This window comes from Macaca nemestrina, chromosome 6 (assembly GCF_043159975.1).
Source record: "Macaca nemestrina isolate mMacNem1 chromosome 6, mMacNem.hap1, whole genome shotgun sequence".
Taxonomy (NCBI): Eukaryota; Metazoa; Chordata; class Mammalia; order Primates; family Cercopithecidae; genus Macaca; species Macaca nemestrina.
In genome coordinates this window covers 147,269,580-147,284,678 of record NC_092130.1, presented here as the reverse complement: position 1 = coordinate 147,284,678, position 15,099 = coordinate 147,269,580, and the positions used below count along the sequence as shown (strand labels likewise).

General features: G+C 43.0%; 1 protein-coding gene across 9 annotated transcripts in view; it reads right to left on the bottom strand.

Moving 5' to 3' along the window:
- Positions 1-468: 468 nt before the first annotated feature.
- The window catches only part of LOC105473043 (ADAM metallopeptidase with thrombospondin type 1 motif 12), a 377,504-nt gene continuing 362,873 nt past the window's right edge, over positions 469-15,099 (bottom strand). For all 9 annotated transcript variants that reach the window (XM_011726599.3, XM_011726598.3, XM_071099040.1 and 6 more), the window contains 2 exons: positions 11,866-12,025; positions 469-4,346 (listed from right to left, as the gene is read on the bottom strand). In XM_011726599.3, the coding sequence (XP_011724901.1) occupies positions 4,168-4,346; positions 11,866-12,025 (339 nt within the window). In that variant the 3' untranslated portion in view covers positions 469-4,167. The remainder of the gene's footprint in view (positions 4,347-11,865; positions 12,026-15,099) is intronic.

Sequence of the window (15,099 nt, the reverse complement as noted above, 5' to 3'; positions counted from 1 at the left end):
GAATAGACTCGATCGCTATATGTACAAATTCTGCTTTTGCTAGTTGCATTTACTGAGCTGTGCACCCATCTTTGAATAAGGATTGAATTCCCAAAGCAAATTCCCCCTAGAGATGGGTCATTTTCTCTTACGCATTAAGCCTATGCTTTGGAGAGATGAAGGAGTAGGTTATGCTGTGAGCAGCATGAATATGTCGAATTCAGTGTTTTGGGGAATTTTAGGCATCACTTCAGATTATCATATGGCATTATCATATGACTGTGGCAGTTGTTGCACATTCATGAGAAGAGACCAGCTCACCTGGGATGTGACTCATCTGATGATGTATTGATGTAGGGGTAGGGTAGGAGAGAATCTGGAAAGAGTGTGGGAGGAAGAAATTGACAGCATCTTTCCCCAGGTTGCTAAAATCCGTGGTAACACTGGTGGGTGGTGGGAGTTTCACAGCAGGGGTAAAGGAATCACACAGAAACATCAATGAGTTTGGCCATTTATTGATGCCACACAAAGGGAGGCTATGATTACAATCTGGTTTTAAGTACTGAGATACCCACCAAGGTACCCCTTGAGGAGGCTGGGTAGAAGGGAAAATGGCAAAGCAGCACAGAGATGCAGGGAGGGCAACGGGGCTGGGCCGTGTATGTCATACAATTATTTTGGAGGACAATGACGGGTAGGATTGTGCTTTACCCACCACGTTTTTTTTAATAACATAACTTAGAATAATACTTGAATTAGCAGTACAGACAACAGGAGTAGCATCAAATATGTTAGCGAGGTTGTAACACCAGGCAGTTCATGTCATGTGGCCTCTCCTTCGAAAGTGAATCACTGCGGACTGAGCACCAGATACATCGTCCCAGAGATTCATCTTGAAGTCAGAAAGCAGAAGAGCTAAGACCTGCACTCACTGGAGTAGCAGCGTGCAGCTTTCAGAGTCTGAAAGATTTTAGTCAACTGAATGGGGTGTTATTATCGAAAACAATATCATCCCTCACATTGTGTTTCAGATACTAGATGAAGGTTATCAGAAACATTCACTGACTATCTGAAAGCATCACAGTGGGATGTCAGCGGAGACGTGGCTGTCTCAGGAGACTGGACGGCGGTGTGCTCTTCTTTAAGAAAAGCCATCAAAAAACAAAGCATTCCTACAAAGGAGGCACTGAAACGATTTCCTGATTGAAGAAAGTAATCGCTATTAAGTCTCCTGGAATATTGTTCTCTCGTGGTGTGTTTAATTACATTTTTATGTTAAAGAATTATATTAACCCACAACTGTCCAGAGAAGAGCTAAATATACTACTGTGAAAGACAATGTAAACCAAACTGGGTTTTACGTTAATGCAGTTAAGTACCAGGCCCTGCGATGGCCCTATTTCATAGAGATATGTAGCCAGTGTCTCCTGATACACTTCTCAGTTGCTTGTTCCAGGTGAGAAGAGAGAAGGGCCTAGATAAAGCAAACCAATGACTCTGCTTCATGTTAGCACCCAAGTATCAAAGATGTGAAGACACCATTCAGGTTCCTGCCTTCAGAGTCTTCCTGTTGATCTGAGTCCCCTTTATACAGCAAGCACCGGGACCTGGCAAAATACTGACGACTCATCACTGAGTGATCGCCCAGGCAACACATGATACCATCAGGACAGAAAACAGCGAGCCCTGTCTTCATTCTGGAGTCAAGAATGATGGACATCACACAGCTGTCTTACAACATAGCTCCGGTACAGGAAGCAAATACCCATGGCAAAGAATTAGGAGCCAATTTTCTGCCTTTGAGAAACTGGAAAAAGACCTGGAATGGAGCACCTGGCCAAACTCTCGCCACATGTCTACCATCTTCTCCACCACGTGGGTTGTAAATAACTTGGTCCATTTTGTATACTGAGAAATTTGGCCTAGTTTAGTTTGTTGAGGTCAGTAGGAATCTGAGTTTGTTCCTGAGTTTTGTAAGCCTGGTCATATCCAGGTCTCTGATGACATGTATTTGACCCTCTGCTAGTACAGTACCAGGTTAAATCAATCTAGCGTACTAAATGAATCCCCCTGAAAGCCTACACTACACTTCAGGGACAGTCTTTGCAAACTGCCTCATTAGTAAATATCAGATTCTTCTCCACTCATGTCACTAACAATTTGTCTCCTATCCTCGAAAACCATTATTCACCAGAGATTGCTATCGGCCAGCAATGTTTACGTTTAAAGGCAGAGAATACAATAACGTAATTATCATCTAGAAATAAATTCTCTGGCTTTAGGTAAACATTTCTACTTTCCTCCTGTTTCTGGTCTATCTTGAATTTCATCCCAATCCCACTGTTTTAATTTCCACAGGAATTCATGAGAGTAATACATGTTAATGGCTTGGAAAAAAATAAAAAGCACATACTATTAAATCTTAAATTCAAGGTACCCAAGCAATAAAATTGGCATTGGACAGCAACACCATTACATGTTTAACAGAATAGCTATATGGAGAGTTTCACATACACTTACCCATTTGTATGCCTATCTATGTTTACATTAGTTCTGCCACCATCTAGATATTAGCACCATTTTTAAATAGCACCATTCTGCTGAACGGATAGGTAAAGGGAGACAGAGGACACTGTGTTCCATGGGGAGTATTAAGTGTATCTGTGCATGAGTCAGAAAATATGCTGCCCATCACATGAAGGCCACATCCTTGCCTTTCTCCCTGCCAAGAATTGGTTCCGAGATCTTCTTCCATTTGAGGCTTATGCCCCTCCACCCACCCACTTACCCTCTTTCTCTGGGTTCAGTTCATGTAAGTACCTTCCCTTAGAAATCACTTTGTCTAGAAATTTGCCCTGAATTTGAGACCAAGCCTACTTTGACTTCTGGTGGGAGGTAGGAACATCCAGAGCAAGGATTCTAACTTTTATTTCAGTTTCCTTGGACTCCGTGATTCACCTGTTCTCCCCAAGGTGAAAGACCTTTACGACTTTCATTTGTGAAATGGAAAAAATACTTGTCCAATAAGACATATTGGGTACACTGAGAAGTAGATCCTCTTTACCTTACTTTTTAGAAAATTTTTTTTCTCTAGATTAGAAGTTTGCACTATGTTCTTGTACTTAGTACAATTTACCTGGCTCTTTGCAATATTTTAATATGGAACCTCCATTTTCCAACCTGAGGGGAGGTGAGGACAGGTGGCAGCCCTAGAGCTGGTCATAGTGGTCTTAGCTTATACACCCCCTGCAGCAAGACGATGGTGGCACCTGAGCTCAGGCTTCCTGTATGGACAGTACAGAAGAGAGGAAATCAGCCCGGAAGACTCATTTTCCTTCTGCGAAGGAGTGTGTATTTGCCAGGAAAGTGGGAAGAATAAAGGCCTACAGTTCCTTTTCTATAATAGTAAGAAATTGATTTCTGCTCATTTGCTTTTTAAGAGTTTTCATAGAATGCTCTTCAAGCCAGAAGTGTTTTCTCTGTGAGTGACCTAAATCCCTTAGGCTGTGTTTCTTATGCCTGTCTCCTCTTAGTCTAGTGTCTTGAGGTTGGCAGGAGACTCTAAGCAGCCCAGATGTGGAGCCCTACAGGGATGGAGGAAGAGACTGAGGGATGTAACAAGCACTTTCTCTTCCTGCCCTAGTGGAACATGGGGTGAAGAAAGCAGTCCTCTGCCTGCATAAATTAAAGGAATGTTCCTAAAGCTCCACTGTGACATTTCAAATAGCAGCTGCCCCAGGCAGGGAGGAAATAAAAAAAAAAGAAACGTATTCATCAAGATAAATTAAGAAGATTATTTGTCCCCTGGGTAAGGGTGGCTCTGTTGCCTGATACTCTTGAGGTAGTCGGGGAGAAAACTAGTCTCTTTGTTTTTATCTTCAAGGGAGAACAAAAATACAACATTTCACAAATCTGTAACCTAGCACCTTTCCCAGGAGCCGATACCAGGAGCTGCCTGATTCTCCTAGCTATTTCACCTTCCTATCAGGGAGCAGCAAGTACGGCAGCCTAGGCCTCCTGTGAGGGACATTTTGTGGCTAGAGGAACACAATGGATTTTGTTTCACTATGACCCAAAGCTGAACCTGAAATATATGAAGCAAAACCTCAATGAAGCAGCTCCCAGAGCTAAAGCATGTCACGGTCAGCAGGCTGCTGCAGTCTGGTGGAAGGTGGCTTCCTTTTGGGCTTAGAGTGCTTTGGGTTTTTGGGGCAACCGTTGCCTTCTTTGCCTTTGGCTGTGGGTGATGTGTGTCTGGGGACACGAGAAGCAGCACTGAGCCCTCACGGTGGGCACAGAACATTTCTTCATGGCTTTCAGTGTCTGGCAGAAACTGGCTGACAGCTTGTCCTTGGTGCAAAGTAAATCTGTGGAAAGAGAAAAAGAATAAGGAAAAAAGTCCAAAGATTATCCTTTGTAGATACACAAGCACAACTTCTATTAATGTAAGACTTTATATGTCTACCAAGAAAGGAGCCATAACAATTCATAATAGGCGGTATCTACTGAATGTTTATTATGTTTCAGACACTGTGCAAAGCGTTTATGCTAGACTGAACTATCAGTCACAATTCTTCACTCCCATGTAATTGTGTTATACAGAACATTCCCACCTTGCCATGGCTGCCTGGTGGGTGGAGAATCCTTCCCACCTACTTGCCTTTGGGTTCAGCTCTGTGACTTGCTTTAGACCATGGGATGCTGGTAGACACGATCTGTGTAGTGACTTGGAATGTGCAGGAGGACAAGCCTTCCCTGATGAGCTTCTGTTGTCACCATAAGAAGAACCTGGCTTGTGTAGCCACCGAGGGTGATAAGAGACACATGGGGCAGACCTAGACTCAACCTACAGTTAGTAGCCAAGGCCAACCAAAGCCCAGCTCAATCACCTGAACCTTGGCTGACCTATAGATGCTCAGCAAAAAATACATGACTGTGCATTATATGAAAAACACACACACACATGTTTCTAGCAGCATAATTCACAATTGCAAAGACATGGAACCAACCTAAGGGCCCATCAACCAATGAGTGGATACATGAAAATGTGGTATATATACCCCAGGGAATACTACTCAACCAAAAAAAAAAAAAAAAAAGAAAAAAAAAAAAAGGAATGAAATAATGTCTTTTGCAGCAGCTTGGGTGAAGCTGGAGGCCATTATTCTAAGTGAAGTAACTTTAGGAATGGAAAACCAAATACATGTTCTCATTTATAAGTGGGAGCTAAGCTATGAGGACTCAAAGGCATAAGAATGATATAATGGCCCCAGGGGACCCAGGGAGGAAACTTGGGGGTGGTAAGGAATAAAAGACTACATATTGGGTATAGTATACACTGCTTGGCTGATGGGTGCACTAAAATTTCAGAAATCACCACTAAGGAATGTGGGTTTTGGTTATCCCCCACAACTACTTTGGTACCCCCAAAACTATTGAAATTAAAAAAAAAATACATGACTATAGTTTTAAACCCCTGAGTGTCAGGGTGCTTTGCTATGCAATATTGCTATGGAAATAGTTGAACGCAGTGTTTTCCATGCTTCACTACATTTAATCTTTACAGTGCTACTAGCAGACAAGTATTTTTTCCATTTAACAAATGACTAAAGTAGGGCCTCAAGTAGTGAAGAACTTGTATAAGGCTGTCCAGCTGATAAATGGCAGGGCCAGATCTGAACACAGGCAGTCTTAACTCTAGAGCTCATGCTCTCATCAATCATACTATTCAGAGTGTCAAGCCAACAACCAGTCAGCAAAATAACTGATGCTTCCGGGATGGGCGCAGTGGTTCACGCCTGTAATCCCAGCACTTTGGGAGACCGAGGCAGGTGGATCACGAGGTCAAGAATTCGAGACTAGCCTGGCCAACATGGCGAAACCCTGTCTCTACCAAAAATACAAAAATTAGCTGGGCATGGTGGTGGGCTCCTGCAATCCCAGCTACTCGGGAGGCTGAGGCAGGAGAATCGCTTGAAATCGGAAGGTGGAGGTTGCAGTGAGCTGAGATCGTGCCATTGCACCCAGCCTGGGCAAGAAGAGTGAAACTCCATCTCAAAAAAAAAAAAAAAAAAACAACAAACCAATGCTTCCAGAGTGAGTGAGGTATACAGACATATAAACTGTGATCTCTGCCCTGCAGAACTTTACCACGGAGATGAAGGCAGAAGACATGTACAAATAATTCCCAGAGTAAGTATATACAATTAGTAAGTAAGTATACAATTAGTCACCTGAGTTCTAACCCTTGTTCTCCTCTAACTAGCTCTGGGTAAGTGTGTCCCTTAATTTTCTTGGCCTTGCTTTTCCCACACGAGTCAGGGAACGAGAATGGGTTGCTCAGGGACCACCCCACACACTCCTGGCAGGTGGTTCTCAGAGGGCACTGGCCCACAGCTTCTGGGTCTGTAAAGAATTCAATTAGATATTTTTTTTCTAGAAAGTGAAATTGTTTTAAGCTTGCCTTGAGTGCCTTTTGGAGCTCTCGTCTTTCTCCTTTACAGAGAAAAGATTTTCATAGTTCTGAAGAAAAGCACTTTCATAAACAGGCCGCTATCCTTTGTAAATGGAACAGTCAGGAAAAGTAGAAATGGAAATAAGATCCTCTCCACCCCAAATGTGTGACAATATCTTTGCGTCTCTATGCTTTTTCCCCCTTCAGATCATAAAGGCAAAAAGTTCTTTTTATCTCCTCAGAACTCCTTATTCTCTTAACTGTGCCTTATTTTTGTGAACAAATGAAAGTCTTCTGTTAGCTTCTAGAGTCCCGTTTGGGGCTCAAGTTTTAAGTGCCCTTAGGAATTGGTAACATATAATGCTCCTAGAATCCAAAACCTGAGTCTTCATCTTTCCTTCTTCAGGGCTCTGCTTTTAGCCTCTTATAAAAACCTCATCTCTCTTAAAACCCCACAGGAAATTGCCTGACACCCTTGGAAGTTTCAGAGAGAGTACATGTTTTTGTTTTTTGAGATGGCTCCCTCTGTTGCCCAGGCTGGAGTGCAGTGGTTCAATGTCGGCTCACTGCAACCTCTGCCTCCTGGGTTCAAGTGATTCTCCTGCCTCAATCTCCCGGGTAGCTGGGACTACAGGCATGTACCACCACATCCAGCTACTTTTTTTTTTTTTTTTTGGTATATTTAGTAGAGACTGGGTTTCACCATTTTGGTCAGGCTGGTCTTGAACTCCTGACCTTGAATGATCTGCCCGCCTCGGCCTCCCAAAGCGCTAGGATTACAGGTGTGAGCCACTGCGCCTGGCCTTGTTTTTCTTTTTGTTTTAAATTTCTTCCTCAAAATTCAACTTCAGAGAGTACATGTTTTGACCAAGCATGTCTCTTGTGGAATATGCCTCGAGCTCTTCATCTCCCGTGTCCCAGCAGAGCAGAGGGTGTTGTTCATGGGACCTGGGCCGTGCATTGTGTGCGCTGCTGATCAGAATAAGGCAAGGCTTCCTTCCTGGGCTCTGGGAAGGCCCCTGGCAGGGTAGTCCAAGCATCACACAGCCGCTCCAGTTTCTTAGCCAGCCTCTCCTGAAGTCTCTATGGATGGAGGCTGGAGAGAGCACAGGAGGGGCAGCTCTTTGCCCCACAATCTTGTCGCTGTGAGTCCGTGAGTGCTCTGGGGCCGTTGCCCAGGAGGAGAAAGACAGGAAGGGTGGAGGCTCAGCTGACAGCCACCGTTCCACAAAGCTTCTTCTGGCAGCGCTGACCCACATGAGTCCCCTCTGTCTCCATGTCCAAACAGGCATTATTGTACTACACACTAGGGCACCGCACCAAACCCTCTCTTGAACTGCTCTGTAAATGGAGTGTGCTAAGGGCTAAAGTGCGAGCTCTCTCAAAGGTATCTGCCATTATAAAAAGGACCTCTAGGAGGCCCCCAAAGTCTTTGCCCTGGTTGTGGGTTGAACTGTATCCTTTGAAATGTACCCCAGCGTTGAAGTCCTCACCCTTTGTATCTGTGAATGTGATCTGATTTGGAAATAAGATCTTGGTAGATAGAATTATGATGTCAGTTAAGATGAGGTCACTATGAACTAGGGTGGGCCCTTCAACCAACCTGAGTGGTGTCCTTATAAAAAGAGGAGAAGAGACACAGAGACAGACACACAAACAGAGGAGGAAAAGCTGTGCTGAGACACAGACACAGAGAGGAAAGACAGCCATGTGGTAATGGAGGCAGAGACTGGAATTCAGTTTCTGTAAGCTGAGGAATGCCAGTGACGGCTGGCAACCGCCAGAAGCCAGGAGAATGACTGTGGCCCTACCAATACCTTGATTTTGGACTTCTAGCCTCCAGAACTGTGAGAGAATAGATTTCTGTTGTCTTTAGTCACCTAGTTCATTACGGTTTGTTATGGCAGCATGAATATTTGTACTTGTAGCCCAGGAAGCTAATACACCCCTTCCTCCATGAAAGTAGAAAAAACACAGACACAAATTATTAAGCATATACCACATACTAGGCAATGTTTGACATATACTATACCATTTGATTGTCACAGAAATCAATAGATGTGGGTGCATCTATTCTTTTAATAACTGAGGGTTCCACAGAAGCTTAGCAATCGACCCAACATCACACAGCTGGCATATAGATGGTGCCACTGGAAACTGAATGTTGTCTCAATAGCTCCCAAGCTTTGTCTCTGAGAGAGTGAATCTTGTGTACTGGTGATGGGGCAGGAGAAGATCACATGAATAGGTCTTCTCTGCCCAGAACATCTTTTTTCCTCAACACAGGAGGCCCACTTGTCAGGTTAGGTCAACACCTAAATGACTGAAAGAGACTCAACCAAGCCTGGAATCCTCATATGCTCCTGGAAACCATGAGATCAAGAGCCTTGCTTTTCAATAGTCCTTGGAGTCTGGATACATGCTAGGTCCTGGGGCCCTCCTTTTTGAGAGTGGGGGACCAGAAGGAAGAGTGGAAGATGAGAGTGGCTTATATTGGCAGTCTGTGTTCCAGAGCTATGTTTAGCAACTCATTTAGATGATAACCATGAGCCCAACATGGTGACAGGGCTCAATTACATCAATTCTCCCTATTGCTGTGAAACAATGAAAGCTTGTTGTGTTCATCAGTCAATTGGATTCCACTTCCAAAGTACATACAATGCTTATAATTATGGGCAACTTGGAGGGGAGATCCCAGTTTGCCTCTGCTGGTTCAACAGAAACCACATTTGGAAATTTAAAGGGACAGTTATACGCCTGTATCTTTGTTGTCATCTGTGTTATCAGGGGATAATATTTTGTTCACCAAAGAAGCCTGGAAAACAATTTCAATGTTGTTGACAAATACAGTTTCCATGACTTTGGGTTCCTTGAGGCTAAGAGCTGTCTTTTACTCATGTCTTTCTTCTCAGCTCTTAGCACTTCTCTGAGACATTTTGTGATCAATAATATTTTGTTGAATAAGTGAATGAATGAGATCCTATTCATCTGGCAGAATATTCTTCAGTAGAAAATTTACCAACACAAATGTTCATTTGTATCAACACATCAACACTGGATCTAAGTATTCTTTCTTTTTTTTTTTTTTTTTTTGCCTTTTCTACCTAAAAGTAGCAGCAGCAGCAACAACAAAACAACCCCAGGAATGGTAGGCTTAAGGGTTTTGCTTTTGTTTTTTAATCAATATGAATGTAATGCTGAGAATAAAGGTTATACTTGGTAAATGAATTTTCTTGATTTTTTTTTCCACATTGATACATGGAAAGAGTTTTGTAGGCACTAATGTGGAAATAGTAGTTCCAATTTAGATTTTAAGTCATTAAAACTTCAGATGGTTTCTAAAAGAAGTAAAATGACCTGGAGAAAACTAAATCTTATATGAATTCATACCTGATATTATAAAATATACTTAGGATTATGTTATGTTTATTATGAAAGCTGACTGACAAGAACCTGGGCATTGAATGAATATTTTCAAAGAATTTTAGAGAATTATAGGGGTCAGGGTGGGTGGCTGGCTTCTTAAATCAAGGAATTTCTTACAGCTCCTCTTTCATTTTCCTTCTATGTGAGTAGGCATGGCTCTGCCTTCAGAAGCTAGTAATTAACTTTTGTGGCCCTGATATTTGTCAGTGAATGGAATTCATTGTTAAGCACATCAATTGCCAGCCAACTATTGGTCACCATTTATTTTGTGTGAGATTTCAAGATGAAAACTACAATCTATGCACTTAACCCTGTTTTGATTATTGAAGATTTTATTGTCCAGCCATAGGACAGTTGAAGACAACCTACATATAATTCAAAATAACAAGCCCTAACACTAGGCATGGTCAACCAAGAGTAAGTGGCTGCTTCAGTTATATAAAAAATAACACAACATAGAAGGGATTCTATAGCCTCAACTGTTTAAAGTATGGTACCATAGAAAGAGATGAAATGAAAGGAAAAGAGTCTCAGATTGGGCCCTTGGTCTAGAACAAGGTGCTTCTCAAACTTTGATGTGCATGTGAATCACCAGGGATCTTGTTAAATGAAGATTCTAATTCAGTAGGTCTAGAGTGAGGCCCAAGAGCCTCAAATTCCCAGGAGATGCCAATTCAGCTTGTCCAGGGACCATATTTTGAGAAGCAAGAGTCTGGAAGACATGAATAACACCTCAGAAAATGAGCTCTAGGTGACTTCTGCTGGAATTTCAAGTAAGGCCAATGAAAGCCACCCTTAAGTGCAAGTCAGTAAGAAGCTACCTGTGATAATCATACCTAAAGCATTTCCTTGCTCAGTGCATTTTGATCAGGATTTCCAGACCAGATCTCTCTCCTGGCCTCCACACCTGTACAACAAACGAATCACAGGACACCCCTACCTAGATGACTCACAGACTCCTTAACAAACACGTTCCAAACAGAACTCACTACCTTCTCTCTTTCCCAAAGCCCCTGTTAGGCTTCCTCTCTCAGTGCATGGTAGCTTCATCTACTCAGCTGCTCAAGCCAAAATTATGGGCATTAGCCTTTCTCTCCTTTCTCCTGGCACAAAGGGCTATCGAATTTTTCTTTTAATGAGCTACTGAATGTACTCACTTCTCTGTTTTTAATTTAATTTAGAAATTTTACATGTCAATGAAGCCCAGACAATCAGTGGAATGGACATTATAGATCATAGCTGAACCTACCCAGCCCGTAGGAGCTCCTTTGTCTCTCACACAGAGAGCCTCCTGCAAATTCACTTCTCCTGGGGTAGGCCCTGTCCAATGGCTGAAGAGCGTGGGAGTGTGAATGTACAGCTTGCTGGCTCAGGAGCAGACAACTCGGGGGTACAACCTATGCTCCGGAGCTGCCTGGAGGAGCAGTCTGAAGCTAGGACTCAGGTTCCTGAGAAGGCATCCTGGCTGTGTCTCCTCCCTTTTCCATGTGGCTTCCTCCACTCCCTTAATGATCTTCCCTGGAAATACTTAATGAACCCCTTGCACACACACTTTCACCCCAGAACCTGCCTCTGGGGAACCTGGCCTAACATAGTGGTACCAGATTTATAGAGAGGACCATTTCACACTTGACTGGGTTCCTGAGAAAGGCTGGGATATCTCTTAAGACATCTTTGAAAGCACAGAAGTAATTCTCATCCATGTTGGATGACATCAGTGTGAACAGGCTTAGAGAGACTATTTTATGACAGTCAATAAATAATAATAATTTAAAAAGAAAATAATTAAAAAAATAAAAAAGAAAAATGGATGAGATACTCTCTCAAGAAGTTAAGATTCAAACCTCACCAAATCAGATAGCTTGTTCCCAGGGTTACCGGCTGACCTCTTTAACATTAAGATTTTCTGTTGAGTAAAAGAAATGTAAAGCTATCTACAAGTTATATCATGCAGGATGACATTTGTGCAAAGATCTCTTTCTCCCCAAGCAAACCCATTCACCCACCGGCACTTTTCTTGCAGGCCTGCTGGTTGCATTTTTTGAATTCTGGAGGTCTGGGTTCGTGATCACACAGGCATTGGTCTTGGTCTTCAGTTTTATTGTTCTCTGAGGGCACACAATGGACAGTCCTCTTCTGAAAGCCACCTCCACAGGAAGTGGAACACTGAAAGAGAGGGTGAACAGAGAGTCGGAAGTCATCCCCACGACTCCCAAGGAAACACCAGTAGAACACCTCCAACCCCACTGTGGTCAAGAATGGAAATGTCTCAATAACCAGAAACCTTTTTGAAGGAGTCATAGAATAAAGGCACTAATAATTTGGAGATGTGAGTTTAGAAAGACTCTATACTATAGGCCGTGTGGATTGGATCTGACTGAGTTTACTATTAGGTTCTCTGCAGAACGTTCTCCTCTTTCACATATTTCAGAATGGTCTGATGCCTCTCATCACACGACTACAGCACTGGGCTCCAGGAACCTATGTTGGTGCCGTGGGACCCAGCCAGGCCACACAAGACTGGTCTAGGGAAGGTCCCTGCATCAAGCGGGGCCAATAAGTCACTTCCTTGGGAATTTGAATTGAGACGCAGCAAGAAATTCCATCTAAGGCTGAAATTTGAGAACTTGGGTGTTGTTGGTGGTCACATTTCCTGCCAAGTAAAATGAATGAAAACCAAATGGAAGAAAAGGTGAATGGAATGAAGCATGTGCTTAGAGAGGAACAGGAAGGAGGGAGGCATTGCCCATGGGGTTCGCACCCTTGGTTCTAGCTGGAACTCCCAACCCAAACATTCATCTTTGCATCATGAGTATATGGAGTGAAACATATGGAGGGAGGCTGAACTGCAAGCAAAGCAGAATACAATTCCATATCTGGGTCGTGGTACCTTGGTCTGAACTAATTTTGATTTGGGGCTGGGGATTGGATGTGAGGGAAAGGGGTGGAGCTACTAGGAGAGATGAGCATTGGGTAAAAAGAGAAGTGGGAGGGAAAGACCCCAGTGGCATGGAGAGAATGTGGAATGGGGGTAGGGACAGGGCTGAGCATGGAAGCTGGGGAAGAAACAGAGCAACAGCAGACCCGGCTCTGTGACTAGCCGGACCAGGTCCTCTCAAGCCATTCTAACGATAAGGTTCCACTGCAATGTTATGATCACCCACCTGGCTGCAGGAGGGAGATTCGCTGGCCTGTAGAAGCAGTTTACATAAGATTCTTCAGGATGTAAAAAAATGTGCCTGAATTTACCACATATGCTCTTTTCTTAAATTATTATTTTTTGAGGTAAAATATATAAAACATAAAATATACCATTTAAACCATGTTTTTGAGACAAGGTCTGGCTCTATCACCCAGGCTGGAAGGCAGTGGCACAGTCTCGGCTCACTGCAACCTCCCTCTCCCTGGTTCAAGTGATTCTCCTATCTCAGACTCCCAAGTAACTGGGACTACAGGTGTGTGCCACCACACCTGGTTACTTTTTCCTCTGGCACACTCGCTAAGTCAACTGGAAGTTTAGTCATCTGTTTCCAGATTCCAATTTTTTTTTTTTTTTTTTTTGGTGAGGGGGAGCTAAAGATAGACCAGGGTAATTTTACAGATTCCAAAATTGTATGGACCCATCTCTCTGCTCTTGTCTCCTGCCCCCATCTTTGTCCTTGTGGGCTTGTGCCAGTTGTAGTATTTTATCCCTTCTGCCTATTTAGTGGAGTTTTGGGAACAAAGGAAAATGTATATGTTCAATCCATAGCTTGTGTAGTTTCACCTAATAACAGATCATGAAGGTTATGAGTGATTCCAAAGGCTGGCCTGGTAGGTGTTAACCACTCTCTCATTATCCTCCCATTCTTTGCTATGCATAATTGGTGAATTCCTGACACACAGCATTTCTAAGGAACTTCAACCCATGTCCACTCCCAATAGACTCACCTGGAACTCCTTCAGGGAGTTGAAAGGGAGGTTTAAAAATGTTCTCTTACAATTTTTAATCTTCCATGAGATTGTTTCTCTAAATGGGCCCAAACTTACAGCATTTTTATGACTTCACATTACATCACATTTTCTCTTTTAGATGTCATGTTTGCTTTGATTAGAGGTACTTATTTTGCTATACAGAGTTCTGAGATATTTATGAAGAGCCTAGTCCTGAAATATATCTAGGCAGCTGGGGCAAGGCCTGCCAGGAGTAAGCATGGCCTTTGCTCAGGCCCATGTGGCTGGAGAAGGCCACTGCTGCCTTGATCCAATCTGCCATGATTCTAATGATGAATTTCGGCAAGTTCATGGCTAGACTAGGCACACAAATCTTGCTCATAGCAGTGAATATTAGTTTGGTAACTATTTATTGGGTGACAACAGATAAACATCCTAACAAAGGGGAAACTGTTAAGTATATATGATCAATCAACTTGATGGAATATTACTGTAAAGAAAGGATTAACATTGGTCCTGGTTCAGAGTAATTGGAGAGAAAAATGACCTTGAAGTATGGTTTTCTTGGACACTACAGAGTTAAGGTAAATGCAAAAGATGATGACTGTCGTGTCTACTAGGAAATTGCTGACTGTAGAACTGTTCCCTACTGGAGGCCTGTGAGTTGGCATGTGTGACCAAAATAGTTTAAAATATTGGCAGGAAACTGAGGCTGAGGCTTCTTTGTGTCAAGGTGACCTGTGTGCACCTTGGCTCTCATTTCTTGCTACCCATACATACCACGCTTGACAGACAAGGAAGCAAATGAAGTTGTACTCTTGGATAGTTGCTGAAATTGTATCCTTCGGTAGCAACCTCCTGCAGAGATGAGGCTGTTGTGCCTAATATAATTCCTGCTTGTATCCTTCTACACAGCTAAGTGAATTTGGTGTTAGAGTCAAGCCTATTGTGCCTCACATGTCTGACTGCCAATAGACCGCCAATTTGACACAGCATTAGAGTGGATCATGGCTGTGCTGGTGCAACTATGCAGCTATGAATAATGAGAATTACAAACTGTATAGCAACCTACAGATAGCTGGGGGCATTATGTTGGGCAAAATACTGCATTCCCGTGTGTGTAATAATTACAACCATCGAAACATACATGCATGGGAACAAGTCACTTTATAAAAATGTTAGTAGTTGTGATGTTAGTGTATCAGACCATCTTGGCTCCCCTGTCTCCCAGCTCGTGGCCCTAGGATCTGTCCCAGCTGAGGTGGCAACCAATTTTCTGAAAGCACAACCCAGTGGCCTTCACCTCA